General features: G+C 43.6%; 1 protein-coding gene across 1 annotated transcript in view; it reads left to right on the forward strand.

Moving 5' to 3' along the window:
* The first annotated feature begins 2,079 nt into the window (after nucleotides 1–2,079).
* Nucleotides 2,080–24,507, forward strand: part of LOC128823356 (cytosolic phospholipase A2 gamma-like) — a 42,046-nt gene continuing 19,618 nt past the window's right edge. The window contains exons 1-9 of the mRNA XM_054005598.1: nucleotides 2,080–2,103; nucleotides 2,445–2,561; nucleotides 5,406–5,548; nucleotides 8,502–8,700; nucleotides 10,156–10,273; nucleotides 11,701–11,841; nucleotides 14,053–14,094; nucleotides 22,962–23,081; nucleotides 23,404–23,565. Of these exons, the coding sequence (XP_053861573.1) occupies nucleotides 2,080–2,103; nucleotides 2,445–2,561; nucleotides 5,406–5,548; nucleotides 8,502–8,700; nucleotides 10,156–10,273; nucleotides 11,701–11,841; nucleotides 14,053–14,094; nucleotides 22,962–23,081; nucleotides 23,404–23,565 (1,066 nt within the window). The remainder of the gene's footprint in view (nucleotides 2,104–2,444; nucleotides 2,562–5,405; nucleotides 5,549–8,501; nucleotides 8,701–10,155; nucleotides 10,274–11,700; nucleotides 11,842–14,052; nucleotides 14,095–22,961; nucleotides 23,082–23,403; nucleotides 23,566–24,507) is intronic.

Genomic DNA, 24,507 nt, shown 5'->3' on the forward strand with positions numbered 1-24,507 from the left:
AAATATCAAAGCAAACTGCACACTAACCACAGGTTCCTTCCCCTGCATCAGGCTCACCTCTGCTGGCCTGTAGGGATTGGCTCGACTGCTCTGGAGTCAAAAACATGTCCTGGCTCAATGCACCACAGGATCCCCTAGTCGCCTGTCCCCCATACTCCTCCTCTTCCTCATCCAACACCTCCTCCTCACTGTTCACTCCAGCTCCCCTGAAGTATCCATGGGGCCTTTTGGGGTGGTGGTGGGCTCACCACTGAGAATGGCATGCAGCTCTTTGTAAATGTGGCATGTCTGTGGCTCTGCACCAGATTGACTGTTAGCTTCCCTTGGCTTCTGCTACGCCTGCCACAGATCCTTAACTTTCACACAGCATTGCTGCAGGTCCCTCGTGTAGCCCTTCTCCGCCAGCAATAAGCAAGTAGATATCGATGTTTCTACGGCTGGATCGGAGCTGTGTTCGCACAGCCTATTCTTCCCACAGACCTAGAACAACCACCTCCTGTTTACTCCAGGCAGGAACACATTTGCAGAATGGAGCTGGCATGGGCAGTCACTAGATGAGCTCTCCACTTGGCACAAACAGGAAATTTGCAGGGTTTTAAAAGGGGAGGGGTGTATACCTCTGTACCTGGCGGTCAGGCAGCGGAGTTCAAAATGGTTGCCAGAGCAGTCACAGTGGAGCATTGTGGGACACCGCCTGGAGGTCACTAAAGTCAACATAAGCAACGAAATGTCTACACTGACGCTGCTTTGCCCTAACTATGTCTACCTAAGCCCTGCCTTTTGGGGAGATGGAGTTATTAAGTCAGTGTAACGGCAAGTTGAATCTGTGGGAGCAACAATTTAGTGTAGACACTTACAGAATTAGGTCAATTTAAGCTGCCTTGCATAGGCCTAAAGACCAGGCTTTAAGCAAAGACAGGCACCGAACTCCCGCAGAGGGGCAGTGTTTAGGACACGCCCTCCCATTGGCTAGCTTTTGTGGATCCCATTCTGAGGCATCTCTCTCCCAATTCAGGCTTTGCGAATCCCAGGGATTTTCCAGGCATCTAAAAGTAAGGGGTGGTGCTGCTCAACCTAACGATGCCTACGTTCCTTTGTCAATCTAGCTCCAGGAGCCTGAAGGCCCAGGCCCCACAGCAGCTCATTCAGCCCCATGTTGAGGAGCTGGATCATCGAGTTGGCAGGAAACGGGGAAGTTCTGAAAGCGGTCACATTCCACTAAATATTTTTATTTTGACAAAGTGGCAAATTTCAGCAAAAGTATCTCTCATAAGCATTTGCACAACCAGCTCTAGCAGTTACCCATGTGCTCTGACTGCCGTTGTGTACTCATTGTTACTTGTGGTCCTGGATCGTTGGGTTAATAATAATGCAGAGCTACGATGATAGATAACGGAGTAGCCCAATCCCTACCCAGCATGATATATACTGAGACTCAGCAGCTACTCAGGGCTAGGTGGGAACTTTGCACAAGTGCACCCTGATTTCTGTTAACCACAACCCTGCAAGCTCCACCACACTGCCCCCAGCAGGCAGACACTGGTGATTCTGTGAGTCTGCTTTTCCAACTGGATCTCTTGGAAAGCATCTTAACAACAAGAATTTTCTCCATTTTTGATTATAATTAACTTTATCAGAAGGACAGGCTTGGGAACCAGAGCAATCATCACTTTCTGTTGTAGCAGGAGATAAATGTTATCACTAGGGTTTGTGTTTTGTTTTATTTTAAATCTGAACCTGTTACAACACCAACCTTTTTCACTCTGCTTATTTATGTTTGGAAAGTGGAACCTCTAAACCACCAAGCTCCATGTTAGATTCTTTTCTTTTACATTTGCAGGCTGAGATTCAGTAGGATTTGGGCTCCTAACTCCCTTAGATGCCTTTGGAGAACCCCACTTGATGTCCCTATGGCGCTATACTAAATGTTCCTTTTCTTTGAAACAGCCACAGAAAGAAGAAAACAGCTTCAGAGGTTGACTTGGTCCTCCCATTGAGGCGCTCCCTGAAGGGTCCGTTTGCCACTGAAGGAAAAAATCCACATCATCAGGAGCTCTACAGAGAAATCTGAAAGAAGCTATGGAAAGATCACAGCTGAGAAAGGTAAATTATTTGTCGTACAGACACTTGTTTTGGTTGACCCAAAGTAGATTTCTTTGAGTTTGACAAAGCTTTTAACAATTTTTTTATTTGGTTCGACCCAAACCATTTTTCCACCAAGTTTCTGAGAACTTTAAGTGAACCAAGAAGTCATTCTTTTGCCCATTTGTATCCCTGACCTTGGCTGAGGTTTCTAGCTACAGGCATGATACACATATAAAGAGTGAATCCTGGGTAACCACTGACGGACTTGTGAGATCTGCACTCAAACCCCACATCTTCACTTCTGGGCAGCCTTTGGAGAAATGAGATATTTTATTGGCCTTTTATTTTATTTTTGGCAGGATGATAAAACTGTTCGGCTTTCCAATGAGCTCTCGGACGGTGAGAAAGAAGCCATTAGGAACAGAAAGCCAAAAGTACTGGCGTGCCTCAAGAGCCTTGGCATTGCCTGTGAAGAGGTAGGGTCCCATCATGCCCCAGTCCAATCTAAGGAGAACAATCTAGCACGTTAGCCACCTGGGTAGTGATTGAGGTGCCTGGTACAGTGGGAGGAAATGCCTCCAAAATCCTGCCCCATGGAGATGTTCCCCTTGCAACCAGGGGCGGCGAGTTATACGGGCCTGTGGTGCTCATGCTCCAGCAATATTCAGGGCCCAGGGGCCCGGCTCCACCAATGTTTGGGGGGGTCTCTCCCCTGGCCCCACCTGCTTCCCCCATGCACCTTCCCCGGGTCCCCGAGCGTCCCTGCCTCTCCCCTGCAGCTCCATGCTGCCTCCGCTCAGCGGCTCCCGGCATCAACTGCGGTCACAGGGTCCAAGTGCCCCCATCCACCAGTGCCAGGGCAGGCTGCCCCTGCCCCTGCCCTTCTGCTTCAGACCCTTCCCTTTTCTGGCGGGACCCTCCACCAGCACAGGGGGCTCCCCTGCCCGCAGTCACCGCTCCTGCCCCACGCTGGGCAAGGAGTAGCCCCATCCCCCACCCCCACTGAGGCTACAGTGAGGGGCAGCAGCAGGGGAGGAGGCGCACGCAGCACCCCCTGGCACCCACCACGGGGGAGGTGAGGGGGCTTCCTGGACCTGAGAGGGGCCCTAGGAGCACATGCAGTGACAGTGGTGCGAGGTGAGTGTGCTGCTCGGGGGGAGAGGAGGGCCCCTCCCCCGGAGCCGGAGCTCACTGCTGCCAGTGGGGAGAGGGCTGGGGGGAGTCCTCCTCTCTGGGCCTACCTGCACCCCAAACTGCTCATCCCCAGCCCAGCCTCACCCCAGATCCCGCACCCCCAGCCAGAGTCCTCACGCCCCCACCCTAACCCTCTGTCCCAGCCCTGAACCCCCTCCTGCATCATGAATCCCTCATCCCCAGCCCCACTCTACAGCCCTCACCCCACACCCCAACCCTCTGGGCCCTAGTCCTGAGCCCCCTCCCATGCCCCAAACCCCTCATCCCCAGCCCGACCCCCTAGCCCTCAGCGCTTCACTCCACCCCTCTGCCCTAGCCCCTCCCACACCCCAAACCCCTCATCCCCAGCCCGACCCCCTAGCCCTCAGCGCTTCACTCCACCCCTCTGCCCTAGCCCCTCCCACACCCCAAACCCCTCATCCCAGCCCCACCCCAGAGTCCTCACATTTTTACATTATTTTAAAAAATATATATTGGCTTACAAGGCAGTTTGGGGGGGCAGAACTTGGACCTGTTCTGGGCACCACCAAAAATTATACAAACCTGCCTCCCCTCCCACCACCTATGTGCTTGCAACACAACATTCCCAAAGCACCAGTGTGGCAACCCATGGCCACAGACATACAACGCTTATGTCCTTTGGCAGGAGTCAAACTTGGGGCCTTCAGTGCTAAAAGAAGAAGAAGCCCCATCCCTGGCTGTAGCTAAAGGAGTAACACCCTTAATAAGAGCAGTAAGGAGCTTGCTCAGCCTAATGACTACAGGGCTCCATATTCAAGTGAATTTAGTCAGCGCTTACTGAAGAGCCTTTGCAGTGTGTGTATATAGCACTGGGATTTTGAAGCCAGACAGAGCCTGCAACTGAGAACAGATGGGTAGGGGACATTAGAACCGTCACTGTAGTGCATAGATAGCGTTAGAGGGACAGAGAATTGGGTGCGTTATTGATACTTGTCAGCCTTATTATTAGTGTCAGTAATGAACAGAGTCAATGTAATATACTTTCTACATGTATCATAGCCCCCTCTGCTGGTTGAACTGCATAGAGGGTAAAAGCCAACCACTGCTGCCCTAACTCCGTTAACTGGCATGGTGGAGACATGTGAGGAACCTCCCAGGATTGTTACCCATCATTAATAAGTGGTGGGATGTGAGCTCCAGTGGATCTGACATATTTGGGAACATCTCTCCTTTGATGGCTTTGCAATTCTAAGCCTAAGAGTCTTCCACTGCTTCCTCCTCACAGTAGTCTTCCTTCAGTTCCAGGGATAGTGATTTGAGTTTTTTTGCTGCTCCAGATTCAGTATCCATTGGTGACTCACTTGTCATTCATCTTGTTTTTGCATTAGTACTACAGCAGGCTGACTTTTTGCATTCAACACATTTAATAATTTTTTTTTGTGATAACAGAAATGTAATTTTTTGACAAAATCTTTCAAAACTTTTTGAAATAATGAGATCCTAACATTTGTTGGGGGGTAGACAGGCAATGGGGGGGATAATTTTAGTGTTTTCATGTTTTGACCAACGCTTTTTACCTTTTTTGCTAAACAATTTGGCCCTCCAAAAAAGAAAGCAAAAATTTTTATGGGAATAAAAATCATTTCTTGAGCAGCTGCATTTCATAGATTAATTTCTGGACACCAAAAATAGTCCTTCTACGTTACACGTTTGGTCAAAAAACAAAACAAAAAACCCCCTCAATCCCTACATCATGGAGCGTATGGAAATCAAAGGGAGTTAGGCACCTAAATTGCTTAGGTGTGTTTGAAATGCCGTCTAGGCACTTATCTGCATCACTTTGAAAATTCTGGTCCTGATCTGTTGGTTGGTAGGATTTTTAAGCACAAAGGCCCAGAGATTCAAAGTGCCCTCAGGGATACTGGGTTACCACTGTGTGCTTATGGCTGAAAATGCTGGATAAAATGCATTTGTTCTTCACTCGGGATTGGAGACACATGTCATTAGGCATCAGATAAGGAATGATACCTGATGTAAGGCAAACAATTCTGGGAATTTGAGGTGTTCTCTGTGAATTTCTTGAAAGGATTTGTACCAAGAGTTGAATAGCAGGGATGTCTCAGCAATTCTAGTTCATTTGTCATTCCCTCTTTTCCCTTCCCCAGGATAACATGCCCAATGTCGCCGTCCTAGGATCAGGCGGAGGCCTGCGGGCCATGATAGCCCTTCAGGGAACCTTGGTGGAGATGGAGAAGGAGGGTCTTTTGGATGCCGTCATGTATCTGTGTGGGGTATCAGGGTCCACCTGGTAGGTGCATGTCAGTAGAAATGAGAATGAACCAGTTTTCCTGCACAGAGTTGGTGGTCACTGGGCATTCTTATTATTATTCAGCTCTGTACATTTTCCAGGCATAATGGGTGAGATTTTCAAAATTGCCTAAGGGTATGTCTGCACTGCAGTCTGGGGATGTGATGTAACAGGCATACATACCTGAGCTAGCTTTAACCTGGCTTGCTTGGGCACCGATAGCAGTGAAGCTATTGGGCTAAAGCATGGGCTGTTGTAGCCTGCCTCGGATCCTGGGTAATGTTCTCAAGCAGCTCACCCCCACTGACAGCCTTGCTGCCACAGCTTCAATTCAACTGGCACTCACACTAGCTTGATCAAAACCAGCACAGATGTGTCTGCACATGCTGCAGTCACACCTCTGATTGTAGGGCAGACATACCCTAAGTGACTAATGCTCCTAAGTCACTTTTGGAAATCCCTCCTTTAAGTAGATAAGTCAGGAAAAGCATGCAATGTGAAACAAATAAAGTGACACATGTAAGGTCACACAGTAGAGCTGGGACTAGAACACCAGTCTCTTGAGCCTTAACCCCATGCCCTACCCCATAGGTATCTGCCTTCTGGCTAAGCATAGAGAGCTGGTGGTGCTGGGTGAAAAGGTTAGAAGATGCAGAGGCATTCTGGGCAAACTCAAGGGCTGTAGACGTGAGGATCAGCGGAGACCAGAGAAGTGATGTTTACAACACCAAGGTCACAGAGGGTAGGGTTCCAGCAGTGAGGACAGTGAGAAAAGGGCAACATGTGGGAATGGTTAAGGCGGTTCATTGGGAGAGAAGGAGAGGGAAGAGTCAAACGGGGCCCCGGATTTGGGGCTTTGGAGGAAGGAAGAAGAGTGGAGTTGTCAATGGAGAAAGAGCTGGGAAAGGAAAATGTTCAGACGCTTGTAGCTGATCAGCCAGGGCAGAATCAGAGTCTCTTGTGCCTGCTGCATAACATCTCACTCTTAGAGTCACCTCATTGGGGTGAGTGAGGGTGGCCAAGTGAAATGGGCAGTGTGTGTGTGTGTGTTGGTGTTACCACTTTCCTCTGCTAGGCAGGATCATAATTGCTTCTCCCCATGTCACACACTCTGTATTGCCAAAGTAACTTCCCCATTAGCTGAAGAAGGGCCCTGGGCTCTGGTTCAGACTTATAATGGCCTGATTAGTGTGCTTGTCCCTGCCCACTGTTGGGTAGAGTCAGAATTGCTAATGCAGCCATCATAGGTCCTAGAGAAGCAGGCAATGGAGTTTCTCCATAGCTCAGAGTGGCAGGGGCCTTGGCTTTGGCTTTCAGCAGAGGATCTCAATCCATATTTTTGCCATAACTTTCTCAGTGGCCATGGTGACAGACAGCCATGGATGACTGGAAAAAGGCTAATGTAGTGCCCCTCTTTAAAAAAGGGAAGAAGGAGGATCCGGGGAACTACAGGCCTGTCAGCTTCACCTCAATCCCTGGAAAAATCATGGAGCAGGTCCTCAAGGAATCAATTCTGAAGCACTTAGAGGAGAGGAAAGTGATCAGGAACAGTCAGCATGGATTCACGAAGGGCAAGTCATGCCTGACTAACCTAATTGCCTTCTATGAGGAGATAACTGGGTCTGTGGATGAGGGGAAAGCAGTGGATGTGTTATTCCTTGATTTTAGCAAAGCTTTTGATACAGTCTCCCACAGTATTCTTGCCAGCAAGTTTAAGAAGTATGGGCTGGATTAATGGACTATAAGGTGGATAGAAAGCTGGCTAGATCGTCAGGCTCAACGGGTAGTGATCAACGGCTCCATGTTTAGTTGGCAGCTGGTTTCAAGTGGAGTGCCCCAGGGGTCGGTCCTGGGGCCGGTTTTGTTCAATATCTTCATTAATGATCTGGAAGGGATGGCGTGGACTGCACTCTCAGCAAGTTTGCAGATGACATTAAACTGGGAGGAGTGGTAGATACGCTGGAGGGTAGGGACAGGATACAGAGGGACCTAGACAAATTAGAGGATTGGACCAAAAGAAACCTGATGAGGTTCAACAAGGACAAGTGCAGAGTCCTGCACTTAGGACGGAAGAATCCCATGCACTGTTACAGACTAGGGACTGAATGGCTAGGAAGCAGTTCTGCAGAAAAGGACCTAGGGGTTACAGTGGACGAGAAGCTGGATATGAGTCAACAGTGTGCCCTTGTTGCCAAGAAGGCTAACGGCATTCTGGGCTGTATAAGTAGGGGCATTGTCAGCAGATCGAGGGACGTGATCGTTCCCCTCTATTCGACATTGGTGAGGCCTCATCTAGAGTACTGTGTCCAGTTTTGAGCCACACACTACAAGAAGGATGTGGAAAAATTGGAAAGAGTCCAGTGGAGGGCAACAAAAATGATTAGGAGGCTGGAGCACATGACTTATGAGGAGAGGCTGAGGGAACTGGGATTGTTTAGTCTGCAGAAGAGAAGAATGAGGGGGGATTTGATAGCTGCTTTCAACTACCTGAAAGGGGGTTCCAAAGAGGATGTTCTCAGTGGTAGCAGATGACAGAACAAGGAGCAATGGTCTCAAGTTGCAGTGGGGGAGGTTTAGGTTGGATATTAGGAAAAAAAAATTCACTAGGAGGGTGGTGAAGCACTGGAACGGGTTACCTAGGGAGGTGGTGGAATCTCCTTTCTTAGAGGTTTTTAAGGTCAGGCTTTACAAAGCCCTGGCTGGGATGATTTAGTTGGGGATTGGTCCTGCGTTGAGCAGGGGGTTGGACTAGATGACCTCCTGAGGTCCCTTCCAACCCTGATATTCTATGAGTCTATTATTAAGTCCTTGTTAAGTCACAGATTTGTTACAATGTCAATATGATAATTAGAATTCCCTCTATTAAAAATAAAGGGTATGAAGATTAGAAGGGGGATGGATTCCCCATCCTATTCCCTCAGCCTCAGCCATATCTCTTCTGTTTCATTAAAAGGTGCATGTCTTTCCTCTACAAAGAGAAGAACTGGACAAAGAAATTGCAGGTCTTGGAAGAACACCTGTGCAATACACTTCCCAATCATCCATGTGATATTACAAAGGCGTTTTCTATCTTGTGCCAGGCAGCTGAAGATGAACTCTTCTCTCTGACCGATGTCTGGGCATTTTTGGTCTTCTATTTCATGTTGAAGGAGGTGGGTTGCTGGATAAATCGAGAGTGGTTGCACTGAAAAGTCAATGGATTTACTTAATATATTCTTCTCTCTCTCTCTCTCTTGGCAGTACTTGGGACTCAGGAGCAAAATAGAGGAAGGATAATAGCTCCTGCTAATAGTTTCAAGGGTATCTGAACCCCCAGAAAACTTTGTAATTCTCAGCCTCTTCCCCTTAGCTCTCAAAGATCACTGCAGTATCTGAGCATTTCAAAAGAGAGGACTTCAAGGCTGCTTAAATGAAAGTTTCAATCACAGTCATGAATTTTCAATAATGGACCCTTCAGTCTAGCAGACTAAAGGTTTAACATGATCCAATGGCTGGAAGTTGAAGTAAGAGAAATTCCAAAAGAGAAAAGGTGTACATTTTTGACAATAAGAGTAATTAACTATTGGAACAACTTACTAAGGGTTGTGGTGGATTCTCCATCACTGACCGTTATTAAATCAGAATTGGATGTTTTGCAAAAGTTGATTCAACCCAAAACTATTTTTTTAAATAATTTTCAGGTTATTTTTGGAGATGTATTTTTTTTATTTGTTTTTCCTTTTATAAAAAATTAGCTAAATTTTTCAAATGAAATACTATTTCAACACAAAAAGTTGAATGTTTAATTTCAAAGTGGACAAAGCAAACACTTTAAACTTTTTCATAACTTTTTCTCAAATGAAAGAATTCACCAAATTTGACCTGAATTCACAAATAATTTCAATTTTCTGAAAATGATTTTTTCTTTGAATTTACTATTCACCGGGGGGGAAAATTGCCTGGCTTTTCTGCTCCCAAATTCCTATTAATTTTTATGGAACTCGGGCTATGTCTTCACTGAACCTGGCAATGTAACTGCCAGCTAGAGGAAACATACCCACATGAGCTCTGATAGAGACCCTGCATGTGCACCCACCGCAGATAACTTCTCCCTCAGTTCCTGCTGCTGTAGCTACATCGATATTGTATCATGCCAGCACACGTATGTCTTCTCAAGCTGGTAATCAGACGTTTCTTCTCCAGCATAGATATATCCTAAGGTACTTACCTTGCTTAGGTGCTTTGGAAAAGCCCTTTACATGTTGATCTGTATCTTTAAGTGCCTAAATATTTTTGAAAATCAGGGCCTAATTCCCTTAGGCCCATTGAAAAGTCTCCGCCATGGACTGTAAATACTCTGTTGTTTGTGCATACTAGAATGAGGCAACAACAACAAAGATCATGAGAAAAAGTTATGAAAAAGTTTAAAGTGTTTGTTTTGTCCACTTTGAAATGAAACATTCAACTTTTTGTGTTGAAATAGTATTTCATTTGAAAAATTTAGCTAACGGTCTCAGTAAAAAAGGTTTTTCTAATTCCTAGTCTGAACTAATTCGTCAGGAACAGAATTGCTGGGAGCATCACCAAAACGTGTGTCTTTATGTGCTAATCAATTCTTACCTTTCCAGTGTGACCAGACCAAGTTATCTCAACACGAGGTCACCTCCACAAGTGGGACAAATCCTTACCCCATCTATGCAGCAGTGGAAGCGAAGAAATTGCATGAAGAAGGTGGAAACAGCCCAGGTAAAACAATAACAAACTGGTGTTCTTAGTGAGAGCAGCTATCGCTGAAATTTCAAGTACTTTATGAAATAATAATAAATAATAAATATTGATGTTGCCTCTTGCCCTTTCTAAATACTCATAGGTGGAGTCACTATTTACTAGAGCTGAATGTAATCTAACAGAGTATTTTTAAAGTCTAAAAAGGGCCTTTTTGGAAAAAGTGGTTTTTTTTTTTTTTTTTTTTTTTTGCATAAACCTGTCAACTTATATATACATAATTTTCAATCAAATGTTTTATCAAGGACTTTACCAAAAGGGTTATCAATGTTCTTCATTTCCTAAAAACCAGGTTTTCCAGTAAATGAAAACTTCCCATAATTGTTTCAATAGCAACTCTGAAAACATTTTCAATATACATGACTATCAAATAAGCTTATGATTAATTGCTAAATGAATTTTTAAAAGGATCCGTTTTGAAAATGAAAAGAACCTGGAAAACATCAGAAAATGTTGTGAAATTGATATTTGTCTTTTTTGGTTAGCTCTGCAGGTAAATAAATCACTTTTAGATTTGACTTGTTATGAGTCATTTTTTCTTGATACATTTGGGTCAAAAGAACAGGAGTACTTGTGGCACCTTAGAGACTAACAAATTTATTAGAGCATAAGCTTTCGTGGACTACAGCCCACTTCTTCGGATGCATACAAAGTGGAATAAATATTGAGGAGATATATATACACACATACAGAGAACATAAACAGGTGGGAGTTGTCTTACCAACTCTGAGAGGCCAATTAAGTAAGAGAAAAAAAACTTTTGAAGTGATCATCAAGATAGCCCAGTACAGACAGTTTGATAAGAAGTGTGAGAATACTTACAAGGGGAGATAGAGTCAATGTTTGTAATGGCTCAGCCATTCCCAGTCCTTATTCAATCCTTTGTTGATTGTGTCTAGTTTGCATATCAATTCCAGCTCAGCAGTCTCTCGTTGGAGTCTGTTTTTGAAGTTTTTCTGTTGTAATATAGCCACCCGCAGGTCTGTCATTGAATGACCAGACAGGTTAAAGTGAACAGAAAAACAGTTACTTTTTGCGGATACAGACTAACATGGCTGCTACCCTGAAACCTGTCATTTGGGTCAAAGTGGTGGGAGGGAGGGAGGGAGGGTGGAGAGTGGCTGTGATGACCACCAGAGGACTTCTAGGACATCCAAAGACAGCACATTTTGGCTTAAGAAGGAAACACCAGATGGAGGAGGCCACCAGAGAAAATAGCATGAAAATGACCATGGGTGGAGGAACAGACAGAAAAGTGAGTGGGATTCATTGGTGGAGCAAACAGAGCAGTGGGGGAATTGAGAAATTATTGCCATCAGTGAAGAAAGGACAACAAGAAGCTAGCATTTGAAAGGGCTCTTTTTTCAAACCCCACCTATGTTTCACAGGAACCTGGTTTGAATTCACTCCTCATGAGTGTGGCTTTCCTGGTCCAGGGGCATTTGTATGCACCAAGTACTTGGGAAGCAAATTCGAGGATGGAAATTTGGAAAAACAGAGGAAAGAGAAAAATATCCACTACCTGCAAGGTAAGCATTCAAGCCCCTGATTCTCAGCAGATAGATAGATAGATAGAGGCGGTGTATGGGGATGGATGGATGGATAGATAGATTAGATAGATAGATCCACCATGTTATTCCAATGCAGCGTGAGATCTACCTCATATTATAGACCTATATGTAATGTTTCCAGCCACCCAACCATTTAAGTATCATCCCAGTCTCAGCGCTCTCCTGCAAGCTGCTTGTATCTACCCAGACTTTCTTCAAACCCTTTTAGTCTTCCTTCTGTATTCTCATGACATTCACTCACATATAACCCCCTTTTCTCAACCTTCTTCCACCATCTCATCCTTTCCTCGACTCATTTAGCTCCTCCTGAGTCATGGCTAGTATTTATGTAGGTAGTGCATCGTGTCCACATAGCTCAACAAGCTTTTCAAAAGTTTAGTGAACATCAACATACTCATTTTACAGAGAAAGAAACTGAGTCATCGGGAGGGGAAGTGGCTTGTCCAAGGTCATAAAGGTCAGAAATGGGAAGTGAAGGAATAGAAGTCAGGTGTCCTAATGCCTGAGCAACTGCCCTGTCACTAGAGCTCAAATTTTCTAAGGAGCCTAGGGGAGTTAGTTGAATTCAGGTGGGATTGGGGCACCAAACTCCCATGGTCTCCTTTGAAAATCCAAGCCATTCTCCTTCCTATTTGTTAATATCCAATGTTTGCTTGGTCTTTTCATATTTATTTATTTAGTCTAGGAATTTCCAAAGGGTTTAAAAGAGTTGAGCAGTTGTGCATGTGTGTTTGTAGGGGGGGATTTTCAAAGGGACAAAGGGGAGTTAGGTAACCAACTTCCGCACAAATTCAATGGGCTTTGAGATTGTGATTTTTGAAAGCACCAAAGTGATTTAGGAGCATAGGGCAATTGGAAGTCAATGGGGATGTATGTTCCTAAGTCATTTATGTGCTTCTGAAAATCCTACCATAGGTGTCCAACTTCCTTAGTCCCTGTGAAAATTTCAGCTTCATTCAAATATGTACTGTACCAGTCCAACACAGTCCATCCTAGGCTCTGGTTGCCTTTGAAAATTCTTCATAGTGCATCTCCTAATGTAAGATAACACCAGAAGTTAATTATCCTTAGGGGGTGAAATAAATTTTCTAACTTTCATGGTAGTTAAGCTCTGGAGTACTCCTCCAAGGGAGGTGGGGGAATTCCCATCACTGGAGGTTTTTAAGAAGAGGTTGGACAAACACTTGTCAGAGGTGGTCTAGTTATATTTGGTCCTGCCTCAGTGATGATCTCTTGGGGTCCCTTCCATCCCTACATTCCTATGATCCTGAGGTAACACTAAGACCAGCAGGATTGTAAACATAACAAATAAATTTAGCACACCCACAAACAAGACCACTACTGCCTCCTGAGATTGCCTTGTCTCACCCACCTCTCACCTTACTACAGGGCAGGGATATCCCAAAAGTTATCAAACTCTCTGGGCAGGGATTGTCTTTCTGTCTTGTGTCTGTACAGCGCCTAGCACCATGAGGTCCTGTTTCATTGCTGGGTGACCTAGGCACTGTGATACTACAAATACTAATACTAATTAGGGCTGGTCGAAATTTGAAATTTCCATTCCATAGGAAATTTGGAAATTTGTTTGTATTCTCAATCAGGATGAAAACAAAATTTTGACCTTTCTCACAAAATGAGTTCCATTTCAGGTCAATCAAAATGTTCTGTTTCTTTAAAATTGAAATGTTGCCTTCCTATTTCTACTCTTTAGATGTTGTTTGTTATACTTTCATTTACACTGTATTATAGAAGCCAATAAATTCAGAAATGAAAGCCCATTTCAAAATGAAAAATTGAAACATTGTGTCCTGGTAAGGTCAACATGCTTCACCGCACATTTATTTTTAAAATAAAATTTTGTCAAAATCAACAAGTTTTCATGGAAAGTTTAGATTTTGACAAAAGAGTATTTTCTGGTGCAAAAAATATTACACTGGAAATTTGTTGATCACCTCTACTTACAATAAGCTTTTTCAGTTATGGAACAATGTGCCAATGAAATTGCAAAAGCACATAACCCATTAGAGACTGGCCTCCCAGTGCCCCCCTTGACTTTTCTACTAATGGGGCTCCTGACCAGGCAACTCTTTATGTAGAATTAAAGGGAAACGCCTTGATGCATTTTTATGGGCACTCTTGTAAATAAGGTCTTTTCCTTCTTCTTTTCAGGTTTATGGGGAAGTGCCCCTGCAGGCATTACATATTTAAAAGGTACAGAAATTTCTGTGTATGGAAGGTAGGGTCAGATCATCAAATATTTGTAATCAAAAATATATATAAAGTGAGCAGTGTACACTTTGTATTCTTGTTGTAATTGAAATCAATATATTTAAAAATGTAGAAAACATGCAAAAATATTTAAATATGTGTTATTCTATTATTGTTTAACAGTGCGATTAATCGTGTGATTAATCAGGATTACTTTTTTTAATCACGTGATTAATCGCAATTCATTTTTTTAATTGCTTGACAGCCCTAGAAAAAATTGATTCAGTTTTTAACCTTGTAACCCAAATATGATTTTCTAGATTGCTGGTTTTCAATCTTTTTTCATTTGCCGATCCCTAACAAGTTTCGTATGGACATTCTATGGAAATCTTAGGCTACATCTACACTACAGGGTGGGTTGATTTAAGATACGCAAATTCAGCTACACGAATAGCGTAGCTGAATTCGACGTATCACAGCCGACTTACCCTGCTGTAGGGACGGCGGCAAAATCGACCTCTGCGGCTTCCCGTCGACGGCGCTTACTCCCACCTCCGCTGGTGGAGTAAGAGCGTCGATTCGGGGATCGATTGTCGCGTCCCATCGGGACGCGATAAATCGATCCCCGAGATGTCGATTTCTACCCGCCGATTCAGGCGGGTAGTGTAGACCCAGCCTCAGACATAATCTGCAGACTCCAAAGGGTCCACAGATCACAGGTTGAAAACCACTATTCTATGGTAATAACACCTTTTGTGGACCCCCTAGACATAGTCTGCGCACCTCCAGGGATCTGTGGACCACAGGTTGAAAACCACTAATCTGGATTATATGGCTTGTATCCTTAGCTATGTGAAATGACTCATAATGTGCGTGTTTTGTTTTCTGTTGTTGAGAGCTTGTTTATAAAACGTTTTCTGGAGGACTGAGAGGAGAAGAGCAGAATGCAATACGTGAAGCAGGTGGGTCATTCTATTTCTGGAACTATGGGCCTGTTTTTCTTAAAACTCACACTGGATTTATCCTGCCATGACCCCTCTGACATGAAAGAAGCTAGTTTTGATCTGCAGCATTGGGAGGGGCTATGTCTGCACCACAGCCCCCCTTTGTAGATATGACAACAGAAGGAGTTTTTCAGAGAGTATATGGCCACTACTTCCCCAACAACATTAGCTATGTCGGCAGATGAATTCTTCTGTCTTCATAGCTGCATCTACACTGATTTTTTTTTTGCATAGTTTTGTTGTTGAGGTTTTTCACACCTGTGACTGGCAAAGGTATGTCTTATAAGTGTAAATCAAGCCAGAGGGGAATCAAGCCATTTGTATTAATGACATATCTGATTGTCATGGGTCTCATTCCCCCTTTGTAATCAATGTTAACATTTGCCCAGAACAAAATCTCCCTGAAAGCTCATATGTGACCTTCTCTACATGGGAAATTTTACCAGTTACCCAGGTATAGTTATACCAGCATAAGCCTCATGTGGACACTCTTGTTTTCATTTAAGAGAGGCTTTCACACATTAGCTTAAACCAATTCCAATGAGATATAAGCTAAACCAAAAAAGGCAGAAATAACTACCTACAAGACAGTCATAGATTCCAAGGACAGAAGGGACCATTGTGACCACCTAGTCTAACCTCCTGTATAACACATGCCAGAGAACTGCCCCAAAATAATTTCTAGAGCAGTTCTTCTTAGAAAAAAACATCCAATTTTGATTTAAAAATTGCCTGTGATGGAGAATCCACCATAATCCTCAGTAAGTTTTTCCAGTAGTTAATGACTCTCACTGTTAAAAAAATTATGCCTTATTTCCGGTCTGAATTTGTCTAGATTTGACATATGGTGTTGGATCCTGTTAGACCTTCATAAGTATCTATAAATAGCTACATCAGGAGCAAATCCTGGATGAGTCCAGAAGTTCTTTTATGGCCTATGCTATAGACAAGATCAGAATACATGATCACAATGGGTCCTTCTGGCCTGAGAAGCTATGCATTTTATTGAAAGAGATAAGATGGGTGGTGTAATATCTTTTATTGGCCCAACTTCTGTTGGTGGATGGAACAAGCTTGTGAGCTTCACAGAGTTCTTCTTCAGATACTACCTTGCCCACCTTGCCTTTCTCATATCCTGAGGCCAACATGGATACAATTCTGCAAACAATAATGAATTTTAATGCAAGTCAGGTGTTTGATTTTGTTTTGTTTTTTAAATCACACTAGGCATCTATTTGCATATTTAGGCACATAAATACTTTTAAAAACCTGGCCAAGTGCCCAATTCCCATTGGTGTGTTTGAAAGTCTTCACCTTAAGTCATTTGGCTGTGATTTTCAAAGGAAACCAAGGAGGTTAGGTACCAAAATGCCATTAATATATATGGGTACCGAACTCCCCAATCTCTATTGTAAATCTCAGCCTATTGTCCAGTTTCTAAATTTAATCACCTAAAGGGATTTTCAAAGCTAGGTGCTTAACTCCTATTGAAATCAATTATTTTAGGCAAGTAGATCCTTCTGAAAATATTGCTAGGTGCCTAATTACCTTTAAATATCTGGCCTTAACTAACTACAGCAAGGCCAGACAGGGAATGAGTGGGGAGTCAGGAAAAGAACCAAAATGTTTTTCTGATCTCTCAGCGGTGGGAGGTTTGCAAGCAGAAGGCATTTCAAAGGTGGCCTTGTGAACTCCAGATGGTTGAACCTTCTGAATGAAACCAAACAATTTCAAAATATTTGAAAAAAATCTTTTCAGGTCCATCAAAACTTTTAATAAAATGCACATGATTTGTTCGGACTTTTTAAAAATGTGACTTTATATTCTATGCTGTGTTCCCTGTAAGCTGCATTGTTGGGCGGCCGCCCAGGAGAGATTCAAGTGCCGCGCAGTTGATTAGCAGAGCGCGCACATCTAGCAGCATGTGTTCAGGTGCCTCTCCACCAGCTGCTTTGCAGCCACGTTGCTCTTGCAGCTGCTCCCCGGGACCCTCCTGCTGGCTGTGCAGAGCGGCAGGGTGTCCCCCTTCCCCTGTACCCCATCTCCACAGAGCAGGGGAGAGGGGCAGCCTGGCTCAGGACTTGGAGCTACTGCTGTGGTCTGAGGTCTGAACCGACTCCAGCCTCTGGGCCATGAGTGAGTGCCTTTCTTAAAGAGACTGTGCACAGTCCCTGAGACTTTCCCCACAGCTAGCTCTCACACAGTCTCTGTCTATCTCTCTCCCCCCCCCCCGCCCATGTACCCCATCTCCACAGAGCGAGGGCTCAGGTCAGAGCAGGAGAGCTTTCAGTGAGTGTCTTAAAGAGACAGTGCATGGCATCTCTCTGAAACTTCCCCAGCAGCCAGCACACACTGTGTGTGTGTGTGTGTGTGTGTGTCTTGCTCTCTCTCTCTCTCTCTGTCTCTCGCACACACACATTCTTTCTCTGTGTCACACACACACAGAGAATCTGTGTCACACACACACTGTCTCTGGGTCACACACACACACACACATACACACACTCTGTCTCTTTCACACTCACCTCCCAACACATATTTTTATTATTGTTGTTGTTACTTCTTGGTACTTCCTGCAATGCACATATATTCTCTGTAATTTTATTCTTTCTAAGTGCTGTTATTTTAGTGTTTTAACTGGTCTATGCATTTTTATTTCTCCTACACTTAAATTTAATTCTTTGACAAGTGAGTTCTTAAATGCCTAGCTTGTCCTGGCTGGAATAATTATCCCTATGGTAACTTTTTAAAAATATATATTATATCTAGGTTTTTTGTTTCTACTGGTGGCGCACATCTGCGCATACCTTGGTGCACATAAGAAAATTTACTCCGCACATGGATTAACAAAATTAGAGGGCCATTTCTATATAATATAAACGTCGGGGGCTAAAATTGAAACATTCCATTCTGATAAGGTATGTTTCCACCTATCAAAATACTCTGTTTCAATTCTCTTTCCCTTCAAAATAAATGTCATCAAAATCAATATATTCCAAATTTTGACCAAAAGAGACACTATCCAAAGTTTGTCAAAATCAACATGTTGTCATGGGAAGTTTAAATTTGAATAAATGACAGTTTCTGATGCAGAATTTGCAGTTGGGAAATTTGTAACCAGGTCTACTGTGAAATCATTAATTTCAGGCTTCCTTCCCAGGCCCCATGACCAGCCCCAAATCCCAAAGTTCAGGTTATTAATTTCTACCCTTCACACAGCTTCCTGTATCCAATGGAAGACATTTTCTTAGATGCACAAAGTTCCCAGAATGGGTGTCAATGGATCCACAGGGGGCGTTGGGTGTCTCCTTAGCATGCACCAGCCCCAAGAAGCTCATACCCTAAAGCAGAGACCACTGGAACATGAATGAGCAATAGCTGTTTACTAGGAAGATCCAGCAACAGCTGGGTTGGCAGTGTAGTCTTAGCTGCAACTTCTTATGGGCTCCATCCGCCACTGAACCCAACTCCACACAGAATTTCTGACATGGGCGTCATGAACCTCTTCTAGGAGTTTCCCAGGGTGGAATTATGGCTGAGGAAGAGAAATTTAATCTTGATGCAAGGGAGAGCTAGGGTGAGCGACCAAAGATGATGCTGAACTTATGAAGTGGACAGGTGACGATGACTGAATTTTGACAGTCTGGAGGGTTTGTGAGGTGGGTGCCAGGGAGGTGGAAATTAGACAATACTAAGGGGCTGTGTGTTTGCTTCTGATAGGGCCACCAGTTTCTATTACTTTCAGTGGTAGGTGGACTTATCCCAGTGGGCCCAAATTGCCTCCTCACAGCTAAGTCAGCACTAAGCCTCTCAAACCCCAAACCAGCTAACACTTGAGCATGTGTGGGGAATATCTCCCTAGCATTCTGTGCTTGCACCTTTAGAGCAGAGTTGGCCAAACTTACTAACCCTCTGAGCCACATACAATAATCTTCAGACATTCGAGATATGCAAGACATGCACAACCTTTACACAAGCATTTTTTAAACTATTAACATTTCTTCTTACTGTATCATGGCTAATTACTGCTATCGATAGAGGCCTTGTGAGTCTCCATCCTGGTTGTAAGTCTTTGGAAATCTGATTGATACGTTGTCAAGGCGGTACAGAGGAGCTCGGTCAGATGTTGATTTGTAAGGACTTCACAATGTTTCAATTTTATGAACTTCATCCTAGAGTACAATGATTCACAGCAGTATGTTGTGCCAAAAATTGAAATGAGTCATACACTATTCTTCCTGAGTTGAGGATACTTTGTTCCTGGAACTTGCTTCTAGAACTCAATTGTAGACTGTGATTTATGCATCATCTTTAGAGCCTGGTCTTCCTGGAGTTCCATTTCTACAGTAGATAAGCTGAGGGGTGAAAACATTAACTACTTTCTGTAACCACAGTTTTGGGAATCGGACAGCCATCATTGATCACATCAACCATGAATGGGGTTACAAGAAAGGTGAAGCAGGATCTCAGCTTCTGCAAGTCTTCAAACCTGGCCTGAAAGTCATCAAGCAGTCCTTATACTTTACCTCTGTATTCCTTGAATGTGTGACCTTCTACTTTGATTTCAGGCAATGTGTTTACCCTACTCTTGAGATGGGGAAAGTGATTGAAGTCTCTTGACACTATGTCTCTTTGAAGAAGCTTTAACTTGTTCTGGAAGCTGAAGACTGTCTGAGTAAGGTTAGAAATAATCTTATCCTTCCCTTGGAGTGCCAAGTTGCAAGTTTGCAGATGCTGCATAATATCAGTGAAAAACATCAGATCCTACATCCATTGCTCATCTTTCAGTTGTGGATAGGACTTTTCCTTTTAGTTAAGGAAAGCACTGATAGGCTTCAACAGTTCCAAAAACCTTTTTAAGACATTGCTGGTTGATAACCATCTCACAATACAGTAGAAAGAGATGTCATTAGATTTGTCTTCAAGATCCAGCTCTTCAATGAGATTTTTGAATTGTTGATGAGTCTTCCCATTCAAGCGGGTGAAATTGACAATTTCTAGGACTATTTTCATAACATTTTCATACCTGAAATATCTGCCTTTGAGATGTTCATGATGGATGATGCAGTGAACAGGGAGAAACTCCAGAAATTTGGGATCGTTTTTCAAGAGTCCGATAAGACCTACTTTTACCTCCACCATTGCAGGTGCTCCAGCTGTTGCAACACTGACAAGTTGATCCAATGGTACATCGGCATTTGTCAATGCTTTGTCAAGTGCGTTCTTTATATCTACACCACAGGTTGTTTCTTTTAGCGCTATTAAGTCCAACATTTCTTCTTTCACAATTACAACTGCAGAAACATAGTGAACAAATATTGCTAGTTGTGGTTTATCTTGAATATCTGTGGATTCATCGACAGCTAAGCTGAATGCTAGAGAATTCTTCAGCTCGTTTTGCTACATAGTGTGGCACAAAATTGGAATTTGCTGTATTAGTCATTGAAGTTTTGTGTTACTTTGATCTAAAATTGAAATCACTTTTGCAATATTCTTCTTAACAAATTCTCCATTATAATATGGATGTTTAGCACAAAATATATTTCATGCCATAACAAAATTAGCTTCAGTTGTTGTGTCAGCTTTCTTACTGAATGCAGAAAGTAGTGTCTGTTGACTGTTGAGGTGTAATTTTAATTCTGATCCAGGAGGGTACTTAGATGAAAAGTTATTGTGAGTTGTTTTGTGGTGACGTTTCAAGTTGCTCAATTTGTAGTGAGAGAGCGATGCATTGCAAATTAGGCACAGGGGTTTGCCACCTTTACTAGTGAATGCAAAATCTTCTTTCCCTTCTGGCTGAAAACCTCGGTTTTCTGCTTCATATTTGCGTTTCTTACAGTTTGAAGATGTGATTGTCATCCATGAAATTAACATAGGGTTAACACTTAAATCTAAAACTATTCAAATGAGACTTAGGGACAGTAAACACAGCCTGCAGTGTGCAGCATGCAGATAGATCACAGCACAAGAGGTCTGCACAGCAGTACAGTGATGCAATTTCCTGTTATAATAAGCATGTGCAGCTGAAGCCAGCGCAGGGCTGAAGCCCCCAGAACCAGCTTGCCTCCACCTGAGGGGCTAAAGCCCCAAGCAGCAGTGCCCCAGCTCTGAGAACTGCCTCTCTGCCTCTTGAAGGGATGAAGCAGGGCTGGCTCCAGGCACCAGCTTGGCAAGCAGGTGCTTGGGGCGGCTGCTCAGGAGAGGGGCAGCATGTCCAGCTATTCGGCGGCAATTTGGTGGACAGTCCCTCACTCCCGCTGGGAGCGAAGGACCTTCTGCCGAATTGCCGCCGCAGATCGCGATTGCGGCTTTGGTTTTTTGTTTTTTTTTTTTGGCTGCTTGGGGCAGCCAAAACCCTGGAGCCGGCCCTAAGGTGAAGCATCAAGCAACTGCTCGCCTCTTCCTGCTAGGATGACCAGATGAGAGGAAGAAAATATCGGGACACATGGGGGGTCCGCTGGCAGAGCAAAAAAAAAAAAAAAGCCGAGTGCTGCTGGCGGAGTGAAATATCGGGACAAACACCTAAATATCGGGACGGTCCTGATTTTATCAGGAAATCTGGTCACCCTACCTCCTGCAGGGCTGACAGGACCGGCCCACAACATTTTGGCACCTGAGGAGGGGAGCTCAAATGACGCCCCCATTCCCCCTCACTTGGGCCAAAACTTTGAAAGGTCTCAATTCTGCCTTCTTCCTGTTCTGCTCCTCTCATGGTACTGCTCTGCTACCTACCTCAATAAAGGAGAACTAACAACTTACAATGCCTTGTTCAAAAATTGTAAGTAACACTTAACTTTCAAACACCTGAACAGCAACTGTACGTTTTCTTGTCTGCATAGTAAACACTGGCATTTTTATCTGTGGTTTGAGCATTGGCCTGCTAAACCAGACAACAGTCTATTCTTTAATGACAGGATTTTCAAAAGAATTTTTAATCCAATGGAAGTCAAATTCCTACCTCCCTGAGGTTTTCTTGAAAAGCCCCAGTCCTTCAAGGTGCTGATTAATAATGTCAGTGTCCCTAGTGGGATTTTTAAAGGAGCCTAATGGAATATTGGAATTCCATTAAATTCCAGTATATGTTGGGCTCCTAAATCCTTCAGGCTTCTTTGAAAATCTGATCTCACATCGATAGTATGGGGATCCAATGAATGCACCTCTACCTGGCCTGTGCATTTATCTATACAGGGCTCAAAATGCTTTCATATCAGGAATGTAATTTGGGGCAGGTGTGTTCCAGATATTAAACAAAACCTAGTCTGATTTTTTTCTATTTTAAAAAACTGGGTATGTTAAAACATTTCAGTTTTTGGTACAATGTTCTAGGTGGGAAATTGCTCATTTTCAAAATTCAGAAACATTTACGTAAAACAAAATTGAATACAGTTTACTGTGTTACACAAGAGGTCAGACTAGATGACCACAATGGTCCCATCTGACCTTGGAAACTATCAGTAGAATTGGTATTGCCGTTTTTTTGCCTAAGAACCCATTCTTTTTTAATCAAAATGCCAATTTGGTTGAACAGCAATTTTTCATAATAGATAGATAGATAGATGATATCATCTATCTAGCTATCTAAATATAGATAGATATTTTGAGCTGCCCTGGTCAGCCCCAGGTAGCTCACACTGCAAGCCAGGTGTCATTGGAAGGTGAGTTCTTCTGCTGAATTGGGGCCTTATGTTCTAGGACACCAGGTACAAAGAGATTCAGCAGCCAGGTGTCTGACCCTACACTGGTTGGTGCATCCCTGCTCCCAAGAAACTTTGGGCACCAGGAACATGACTCTTCCCTCTCTCCACACTCAGGACTCACAGGACAAACAGCTGCCTTCTGGCTACATTATATTCTCTTTCCTCCCAGGTATCAGTTGCACTTGCGCAACTTGTCAGGGTATCCTCCTCCTCCTGGAGCTTCAGGTTCATGCCTCAGCTGGGGAAGACTGTGAGGGAGTCTTCAAGAAGCTGAAGAAAGTCCTGAAAGGCAAGTGGACCAGCGGGACTAGGTTTATCTTAGGAAATCCCAGCTACCAGGTGAAAGAATTGCTGCGTGCTTGTTTCCATGGAAACATCTGTGTATTTGCCAATATTTTTACAAATCCCCAGGGCTGTTCCAATACACACAGGCTGAGGGTTTCAAAAGGCCTTAAGGGATTTAGGACCCCAAATCCTATTGCCTTTCAATGTGAGCTGGGTACTGGAACTGCCTTAGTCCCCCTTGGAACATCCCCATACCCCCAAACACTTCTAATGACCCTTCCATGGCCTGCCACAAAACTAACCTCATTTCCCCTGTCATTAAGCAGGTGAGAACAGCAAGGATTCCTACCAGAAGTGCTGTGAAATGAGTGAGACCTGGGGTTCAAAGACCTTGGAAGAAAGAATGGCAGACTGTGATGCACTTGACAGGATTTTTGAAATGGAATTTGGAGGAAAGACTTATGGTCCATGCTCACTAGAAATTGAAGGCAAGTAAAAAATTTTGCTTCTTCTCTGAAAAGTTTTTTAAATGTATTTATTTGTCATTGATTTATTTTTGTTTCTGTAAGAATCAAAAGAGTTCTGGACACCCCTGACAATCTTTCCAAATATAGAATAATATGTTGTGACCCATACAGCATGCCACCACTAACTGCTTTGCAGTGATGAGCTCTGGAGACGGTTCCACAATAGTAGAGCTAATGCACAGTTGGGTGCTAAACATCAGAGACCCTTCTAAAGGACGCTGAAAACTTCAAAAGGGTTCAGAAAAGAACCTGAGATCTGAGAAAAATCAGGCTCTTAATGAGAGACTAAGGAAGTTCAAAAAGTTTAGTTTAACAAAGAGAAGGCAAGAGGTGACTTGACCACAGTGCATAAGCACTCACTTGGGGAGGAGATTTCTCAGAGCAAATGGCTCGTCGCCCTAGCAGATAACAGCAGAACCAGTTCCAGTGGCTGGAAGCTGAAGCTAGGCAAATTCAGGTTAGAGGTATGGGGTGAAATTTAAACAGAGGGGCAGTTAACCACTGGAAAATGTACGTAGGCATGTGGTGAAGTCTCCATCAAATAGAGTTTTAAAATATAGAGAAGAAGTCACTTTTGTCAAGATCTTCTCTAGTTCAATCAGAAGTTATGGGACAAAAGCAGGAGCTACTGTGTGAAATTCACTGTCCTGTGTTATGCAGTAAGTCAGACTACACATAACAGTTTCTGGCCTTAAAAAATATGATTAAATGAATCTTTCCAAACATCTCCCTTTTTACCCTGAGAAACTACATCTGAAGTTCCTCCAAAGAACATAACTTCGTTGGTATGTCAAAGAGCAGTGCTTTCTCAGTTACATCTTAGGGCACTTCGGTGGTTAGAAATCCAAACCAATGTCTGAAATTCTACCCTAGAAGTCCCAAGGCAGTCAATGCAGATCCCAG

The sequence above is a fragment of the Malaclemys terrapin genome, chromosome 15 (genome assembly GCF_027887155.1).
Source record: "Malaclemys terrapin pileata isolate rMalTer1 chromosome 15, rMalTer1.hap1, whole genome shotgun sequence".
NCBI lineage: Eukaryota > Metazoa > Chordata > Testudines > Emydidae > Malaclemys > Malaclemys terrapin.